Source organism: Microtus oregoni, unplaced genomic scaffold (genome assembly GCF_018167655.1).
Source record: "Microtus oregoni isolate MIOR12 unplaced genomic scaffold, Mior012 000016F_ref0000370, whole genome shotgun sequence".
Taxonomy (NCBI): domain Eukaryota; kingdom Metazoa; phylum Chordata; class Mammalia; order Rodentia; family Cricetidae; genus Microtus; species Microtus oregoni.
The window spans coordinates 38549453-38558838 of NW_024543075.1; the positions used below are offsets into that span (position 1 = coordinate 38549453).

At 36.0% G+C, this 9386-nt stretch overlaps 2 protein-coding genes across 2 annotated transcripts; one reads left to right on the top strand and one right to left on the bottom strand.

Annotated features, from left to right (window-relative positions):
* The first annotated feature begins 524 nt into the window (after nucleotides 1-524).
* Nucleotides 525-1475, top strand: LOC121457905 (olfactory receptor 2AG2-like). Its single transcript, XM_041666977.1, has one exon. It carries the CDS (start codon nucleotides 525-527, stop codon nucleotides 1473-1475), a length of 951 nt encoding a protein of 316 aa, XP_041522911.1.
* Nucleotides 1476-6928: 5453 nt separating this feature from the next.
* On the bottom strand, nucleotides 6929-7885 carry LOC121458034 (olfactory receptor 2D3-like). Its single transcript, XM_041667152.1, has one exon. The coding sequence runs from the start codon at nucleotides 7883-7885 to the stop codon at nucleotides 6929-6931; it is 957 nt and encodes a 318-aa protein (XP_041523086.1).
* Between the last annotated feature and the right edge of the window lie 1501 nt (nucleotides 7886-9386).

Sequence of the window (9386 nt, forward strand, 5' to 3'; positions counted from 1 at the left end):
AGGATGCTTGAAAAGTAAAAGGAATCATGTTGTTCAATGATGACAGATTACTCTTGTGAGAAATCTATTAATTATATCAGGAAGAAGAGGCATAACAGTCAAATGAAAAAAAATGAAACTATTTTATGAATTAATCTTTAAAATCTGTATTGTAATCACAAGCAGACTTTAGCTAGAAACAGAATTTAAATCAATGCTCATTAATATGCAGAGAGATATGATTTTATCTGCTTATAAAGATATTTGCCTATGTAAAATTTACTTACTAACTTATGAAAAAAATTCTCATTGTTTTGGAGTTTTCAATGTGCTGCTTCCTATTTAATTGAGGCTATACCAATATTCAGTGAAAACATTCAGAAGCCAGAAAATATCCTTAGCTAAGAAAAGAAAAGGATGCTGTATGATATCCTTTTTAGCCATCCCACAGTATCCTAGGGCAATTCCAGATTGGTTTGAATCCCCTTAGAAAGGCTTCCACTGAGAATGCATTTGTTTCTAGGCAACATAAAAGTCCACTCAGAATGGAGCTAAGGAACTCTACCTTCGAAAGTGGCTTCATCTTAGTTGGAATTCTGGATGACAGTGGCTCACCTGAACTGCTCTGTGCCACAATCACAGCCCTGTATATGTTGGCACTGACCAGCAATGGACTGCTGCTCCTGGTCATCACAGTGGATGCCCGGCTTCACGTGCCCATGTACCTCCTACTTAGACAGCTGTCTCTCATTGACCTCCTCTTCACATCAGTTGTCTCTCCCAAGGCTATTGTGGATTTTCTGCTCCAAGACAACACCATATCCTTTGTGGGTTGTTCGCTTCAATTGTTTTCGGCAATGACATTGGGTGGTTCAGAGGACCTCCTTCTGGCCTTCATGGCCTATGACAGGTATGTGGCCATTTGTCATCCTCTAAACTACATGATTTTCATGAGTCCAAAGATCTGTTGGCTCATGGTAGCCACATCATGGATCCTATCATCCCTTAGTGCCCTGGGGCACACAGTGTACACGATGCACTTCCCTTTCTGCATGTCCCGCGAAATCAGACACCTGCTCTGTGAGGTTCCTCCTTTGCTGAAGTTGGCTTGTGTAGACACTTCTCAATATGAGCTCATGGTTTATGTAACAGGGGTGATATTCCTATTGCTTCCCCTTTCTGCCATTTTTACCTCATACTCACTAATTCTGTCTACTGTCCTGCATATGCCCTCAAATGAAGGCAGGAAGAAAGCCCTGTTCACCTGCTCCTCCCACCTGACTGTAGTTGGGATGTTCTATGGGGGTGCCACCTTCATGTATGTCCTACCCAGTTCCTTTCACAGCCCTCAGCAAGACAATATCATCTCTGTGTTCTATACAATTATCACCCCAGCTCTGAACCCCCTCATCTACAGCCTGAGGAATAAGGAGGTCATTGGGGCTTTTAAAAGGATCTTGGGGAGACATATTCTGCCAGTACACTCCACCCTTTAGGAAGGGCTCACAGTTTGGCTCTCACTGTTCTTCTTCAAACAAATTGCTATATTTAGCCATTTTATATGTTATTATCTGAATTAAATTTATATATATATATACTATTATATATATATGTATATATATATATATGCTTTCACTTTATTTTTAATTTTCTATTTGGTGTGAATAGAGAACTTCAGCTGAATAATTTGACACACATCACCCTGATCTAGGGAGCTCCTTCATTTTTAAATATTTACAACAGACTATACGAGGAAGTACCAGTTGGATGTTTTAGGTACACTGTTTGATTGATGTCATCCTTGCACAGTACCAGATAGACATAGTCAGGGATTTGTTTTCCATTTCAACATCATGTAGTATCAGGAACACTGATACTTTTAAAAACTGTAATCTCCAGCTCTGAGCATCAGAGGATGGCTTCTTTTGGTACAGATTCTTGATGATGTACCCAAGAAGATAAAATTTGGTCAATCCTGTTCCTTATTTGAAGGACATTTTACAGTATGAATGGAGACAGCGGTACCATACTCTTTAAGCCTACTTTGCCCTCTTTAAGTTTGTGCATCTTTTGACATAAAATTTACATTTTTTCCATTTCAATTTGCTCATCTCCCAGCAATGCTGGGAGGAGCCTGATCTCATGAAATTTTGTATAGATTAAATGAGGTAAGAAATGTCAGCGTGCTTTATTTGTGCTTAAATCTTGTTGGATATTATGTAAATGAATAGTAAAGATCTTTAGAAAGCAGGCTTATGTTGTTTCATCCATGGTGCACAGTATGTGTTTATATATTTGCAATATGAAATTAATTGTTGCAAGTTTTATCTTATACACTCACAAGAATTTTGAAATATGCAGTATATCCTTAGTGTATCTATCATCATCATGATATGCAATAGACCTTGTGAATTGTCTTCCTGTCTAAGCTAAATAGGATGCTATTTGACCAACATCTCCTGAGCATTTTTACCTCAGGTAACTTATTTTCTTACCCTGTCCTATGAGCTCAGCTTTTTTAGATTCTACAGACAAATGAATTTACACAGTAATTTTCTATTAGTGCCTGACATTTCCTTTAACACTCTTCAGATTCATCTCTGTTGTAGTAACAAACAAAATTTCTTTCATATGTAATGTTGAAGAAGAGTTCACTAATTGAGGTGTATTCATGTTGAAAGAAATATTTAACATGGAAGCTTATATATCTAAATAAACACGTATATGTATTAATATAAAATTGTTATTCCCTCTTGATGAAGTTGCCATATTATCATATATTGGTCATCTTTTACTCCTTGTGTTGGTTTGACTTGACAATTTCTTACTTTTCATCACACAGAATTCTTTTGTTGTTATGTGGGTTCTGTATGTGAAATATGTTTTTTATACCTCCACTTTCATATTGCATATTGGCGTGTTACTTAAGAGAAATAAGTCTATCATAGGTAATATATAGGTAGACTTTTCAAAAGCAATTCCATTCAGCCATTCTATGCCTCACTGCTCATACACATTTAATTTGTTATGATCATTTGTTTTATTGAGTTTAAAATTTTTAACTTAATTTTGAGAATTTCACATACAAATATGATATTCACAACATCTCAATACTCCAACTCCTTTTTAGTTTCTCATAGTCTTGTTTTGTGATTAAATAAATTTCTCCTAGTAATGGGATGAATTCCTTCTTTACTATTTATGAATCTACTACATATTGATTCTTTGCTATTATCATGGGGCTTATAAAATATTCTGACTATAATAAACAATTTTGAAATGGTAGTGACTTAACATAATTATAAGATAAAGGAGAAGTGAAAGATAAAATGAGAAAATGACCAACAAAACTCTTAATATTTGTACTGTATTGCTTTCTTCATTTTGAATTTTTCATCGGTTGCTTACATCTCTCTTAGAGTATTATTGGACATATTAGTTTAATTGTTTTGTTTTAAAATTTCATGTTGTAATAATTGGAGGGGCGGGGCTGTGTCCCCGGCATCCCCGCTGCCTGCATGGCTAGCTTTAGCTTATGCCCCGAAATAATTACATGGAAACTGTATTCTTTTAAACACCGCTTGGCCCCTTAGTTTCAGCCTCTTAATCCATTTCTATCAATCTATGTAGCACCACGAGGTGCGCTTACCAGGGAGATTCTAGCCTATGTCTGTCTGGAGTGGGAGAATCATGGCGACTCTGCCTGGGAGCGGGACATGGCATCTCTCTGCTCCAGAGAGCAGAGCTGTCGAGTCTCTGAGCTCACTTCCTCCCAGCATTCTGTTCTGTTTACTCCACCCACCTATGTTCTAAGCTATGAGCCAAGCAGTTTGTTTATTACTTAACCAATGAAATCAACAGATTGATATATGACACTCCCACATCAATTTCATATTAAAGATATAAATAAATTATGCTCCATGTTTACATTAGAGAATTCAGAAATATTTTGTAATGTTTATTCTGTCAGTGAGTATTCTAATCTTTGCTGTTCAAGTCTCTTTCATACTGAAGAACTCATTTCATATATGCAGGTTTGCTGATATAATTTCTCCTAGATTTTTTTGGTCTGGTAATGTTTTTACATCTCATAATCTTTTAAAGAATAACTTTGTTGTTCATAGCAATTTTGATTAGAAGTTTCTGCTTCAATTCTGAATTTATCTTCAATCCCTCCCTATTTGTGAGATCTTTGCTGAGAATATATGTCAGTCAAGCTTAGCTATTTTTTTCTCCCCCTGTTTGGAAAATACCATCCTTGGCTTAACTTTTAAGAATATGATTGTCTTGCATTGGACTTGTCTTATTTGATTATAGCTGTTGTTCTTTGACCTTCCACTAACTAGCTTTTTGTATCCATTATATGTTGAGGAACTTTCTGCTATCATCTCTTTGAACAGATTTCTACAGACTTGGCATTTCTAAGTTTCACTTGGAAGCTATAGCAAAAATATTTGCTTTTTTGATCCTATTTCAAAGTTCCTGTAAAATTTCCGTATTATGATCATATTTTTTCACATTTTTCTCTTTTGGCAGTCTATTTTCAAACATCCGTTCTCTCACTTTTGTTTATTTTGTTTGATGCATTCTATTTTAGCATGTTCTGTTATATCTCTTAGCTATACATTTTCACTCCAGGTGGTCTGATTGTTGGCCTTTTTAAAATTACTTCCATATCTTTGTTAAGTTTCCTGGATGGTGTACTAAACTGTTTTATTTTGTTGACTGAAGTTTATTGAGTTTTCTTAAAACAGTTGATTTAAATTCTTTGTCTAGGAGTTTATTCATGTTGGATGTTATAAGTTCTATTTATGTTATATCTTATTTTATCTGTTTTAATAAGAACTGAAGGCTCTGATACATGTTAATGTACAAAATTGTGTGTTTGTTGAAGATAGGATGTTTGTTACAGTACTCAGATTCATTTATCTCTATTTCTAAACAGGCTGCTCATTTTCTCAGAGTATGGGTGACTTAGCACTATTACCACTAGGTGGTACCTAGTATACAATTTTTCTGAATCTGTAGTTAAAGTTTTCCTATTGTTTAACAGTAGAGAGTGCCCTAAGCCCAAATTTGTAGCAAATCCACAGTTATATATTACTCAGAATGAATTATCAGGAGTGTCTGAATGAGTAGACTTTTCGTGTAAGGCCCTACAAGAACCAGGTCAAAGTCAAAGTCCTCATCTATAGTTCTGGACCATGTAAATGTTGTTGGATTCTATCTGACATTGGGTCCCATTGTGGAGAAAATAATCCCAAGTTCCTATGCAATAACTTTGTTCATCCCTCATTTTTCTTCTCACAAAGAGAAAATTATTTTTTCTGGGTTGTATTGCTTATGGTTAGGGAAGGTTTGGTGCACATTGATTTCTAAATCTAGTTCTTCCTGGAGGCAGCATCAAGGCACCATTACTTTCTTTTATCATGTACTGATAACTCTGGACTACTACACCACTCTCAATGATAACAGAGCAGATGTTATAACAGCCAGAGCATAAAATGTTGCTTCCACCATTCTGCTCAAGGTTGGGGAAGAGGTGGTAAGGAGTCTCTCGACTACTTGTGTAACATATCTAGAGACCGTACTGTGGAGTAAGAGATGTGGCATCTGCTTAAGCACTGGTTTTACTGCCATACATTCAGAAATGGATTTCATTTTAAGGCCCAGTTTAAGGTCTTCTTCCTGTCCATTCATTGAACTTCCCATTTCTACTTCATGTTGTTTGGAATTTCCATGCCTTATTCATCCTACTTATACAGTTTCAATTTGCCTGACATGTGATTTACCTTCTAGTTCCATGTAATCCCAATTCTTTTCTCAACAAGATTCTCCATGATGCTGCCATCAGATTCTCACTGGCCACATCTGGCAGAATCAGAAAGGACTTCACTTGTTCTGTCACCATTCCAAACACGTAATTTTAGCATTCTTCTTTGTTATAACACTATTAACTGTGGTTAAAAATGTTAGTGCCTTACTTGTTCGAGATGTCTACTCTGTAATCTCTGTCTAAGCTTTGTCTGAGACAAGTTATAAGTATTCACATTTATAAATTATAGTAATTATAATAATAGCAAATTATATACTTGTCAAATACTATAATAGAATGTTCTCAGTAATAAAGCATTAACAGAAAATATTACAGAAATATAAGTAGTAAAGACTTGTATAGAAAGATCAAGAAGAGTCCCTTAAAATGCAAAACCCATGGATAAGATAAAAATTATGCTCAGATACTGAATATAGCAGATCTGAGATCCGAAAAAGAAAGTCTGGATTGTAGGTTATTTGAAAAATTGTGGTGCTGTGATCAAACAAGTTGTCAAGATTATTCAAACATTCAATTATTTTCATTTAAAATGAAGCTCCTATAGAAAGGTACAGCCAGGTCATTTCTATAGGTAATGTCTGCCTAAGTGAAATACTGGTCAATATCATACACAGGACCCTCCGCAGAATATAGGATAACTAGTTATTCATATGACCACATTGTTTATAATTTTCTTAAGCTATGTATTTTGGCACTATTCTTTTTCTCATTGTGTGTTCTTGCTAAATATCTCTGTGGTTTTGTTCCTATCCAAGCCTTATTTATGTTTGTTTTCTAGTCCCTTTATGGTGACTAAAATTGTAATCTAATTTAATTGTAATGAAATCAATTGTCAGGATAGTAAACTTTATAAAATGTTCCTGGTCTTCGATTAAGTCATGACCTGCAATTCTGATCCTCAGTATTTTTCTCCTACCATATCTTCACATATTCCTTTCTATTGAATTTCTAAAAATTGTTGTCCCTGTTTTTATGATAAGATATTAGTAGATTCCCCAGTCATTTAAGGAAATGTGATTTACTTATGTTTTGAAGTGCAAGAAAAAAAAGCAAGGTAAAGAAATGATGCAGATGATAGAACTCTTTTGTCAGTTGCAAGGTACCAAATACCTTTTAAATGTCTGCATCACCAGCTTTGACTAAACACAGTCTTCTGACCAGTTTTCCTAGAGCTCCTTTCACATCTTTGTTCCTAAGGCTATAAATAATTGGATTCAACATGGAAGTCATAACTGAATAAAACACAGAGATAACCTTATCCTTTTCACTCATTGTCTTGGAGTTGGGTCTCATGTAGGCAAATATTCCAGAGCCATAGTAGAGAATCACAACAGTGAGGTGAGATCCACAGGTTGAGAAGACCTTGAGCCTCCCCTCCCCAGACTGCATCCGGATCACAGTGGAGATGATGTTGAAGTATGAGATAAGGATGAGAGAGACAGGAGCTAAAAGGATAATCACTCCCACTAAAAACAGAGCCATCTCAGCACTATAGGTGTCTGATGAAGCCAGCTTTAGGAGGGCAGGTGGCTCACAGAAGTAGTGATTTATTACATTTTGTCCCTGATAAGGGATGCTTAGTGTAAATGCACTGTCCACTGAACATGCAAATGCCCCACTTATCCAGGAAACTACAGCCAACTGGACACAAACCCTCTGAGTCATGATGGTGGTGTAGTGCAGGGGCTTGCAGACAGCTACATACCTGTCATAGGACATCACTGCCAGAAGAGCACATTCTGTACACCCTGCCAGGAGAAAGACCACTATCTGTATTGAGCATCCAATAAAGGTAATGGTTTTCCTTTTTGAAAGGAAGTGGACCAACATCTGGGGCACAATGCTTGTAGAGAAACAGAGGTCTGCAAAGGATAAGTTTTGGAGGAAAAAGTACATGGGGGTATGAAGATGAGAGTCAGTTTGGATAAGGATTATAATCAGCAGGTTTCCAAATACAGAAAGGAGGTAGATGATCAGGAAAACACAGAATAGCAAGATTTGGATTTTAGGATCCTCTGAGAGTCCCAGCAGAATAAATTCAATGACATAAGTGTGGTTTCCTCCTCCCATTGATATTTATTCTTCTTTATCTGTCATCAGAAAGAAAAACAATGTTTTCAGTCCTTTATAAAGAAGTGTATAGTTACCAAATGCACCAGCTTAATTCTTGACTTCACTGTTTCCTACCAGGTCCCAGTTTCTGTTAAAATGCACACTGGTGTATCTTTATTTAGTGAAGGTAATTTCATTATGTTTGTTCCATCCTTTTTTGAAAAATAAAGTCACTGTGTAACTCAGGCTGGTCAGAAACTCCAGACTCTCTTGCTTTGCCTTCCTAAGTACTGCAATTACAGATATTCTTCATCACATCTAGCTTGTGCATCACTGAAGTGATGATTTAAGCTAAAAGAAGAGAAAATTTTATGTCCATGCACTGTCTAACCCTGGCCTGTAGACAACGTCTCATGTAAAGAAGAGGAAAAACAGCATGAAAAATAGGCTACATAAAACATGTATAATGAGACTCCAGTGTCCTGAAACTACCTGTGTTAGGGAACAAAGCCAGGAGTGAACAGAGAACTTAATCCTCTGAATAGGATCTCAGAGCCTCAGGATAGCTAATCTCTGATAGCTATGGAGTTTGGGGGTAGCCTTGACTACACAGTGAGACTTGTCTAGAGAAACACACACACAAACAAAAATTACAGAATTATCCTCCAAAAGATATGGAAAAGGTGAGACAGAGAGATTTCTGAAATAATGATAATTTTCTATTTTTTAAAATAATACATAGTTATGGCTAAATAAAGACTGTATTCATAATTTAAAGTTTCATTCCAGTTTGCACCTAAAACTTCTGTACTTTCCTGAAATTATGTTATGCTTTAATGAAAAAGTCTATTTTATAAAGTTTTATTTAATCTTTTAATGTGTGTTTGTGTGTGTGTGTGTGTGTGTGTGTGTGCGCGCGCACGCGCATGTATATGTATGTTCACGTGGAGACTCCCCAGAAGCTGGATTTAGACGTGGTTGTCAGTCTCCTGACATGTAGGCTGAGAACCAACTTCAGAGCTCTACGAGAACAGCAAGTGCTATTAACCACAAGGATATCTCTCCAGCAGCAAAGATATATTTTAAAAAAAACATGCTATGTGGCATCTAAAATTATATTGTTTCAGAATAGAGTACATTTTAGAACATGAAAGTATATTGTCAAAATAAACAAGAGAGCTGAAAAACATATTTTTGAAAAACGAAAAAGAGAATATTGCATTGAGAATAGATCAGAAAAACACCTAAAGAACTGGGGCCAACAAGAAGGTGACATAATCCTGTGACATGAGAGCTTACATATGGGACATATTTGGGGGACAGGAAGAAGGGGATCCAGGACAATGAGAGAGGACAGTGTGGAATGGAAGAATAAGAACAAAATATAATCACATATTGTGTTATATGCTCACTTAGAAAATTAATAATAAAATATAAGGTAAATATGGGAATTTAAAGATGTACATTACCTAAAGGCCATGGTAGGAATAACTTCAACAAGTTTCTATCCAGACACTCA

Bases quoted from the DNA above. Each gene is read 5' to 3' on its own strand.
- LOC121458034 (XM_041667152.1), bottom strand. From the start codon at position 7,885: ATGGGAGGAGGAAACCACACTTATGTCATTGAATTTATTCTGCTGGGA.
- LOC121457905 (XM_041666977.1), top strand. From the start codon at position 525: ATGGAGCTAAGGAACTCTACCTTCGAAAGTGGCTTCATCTTAGTTGGA.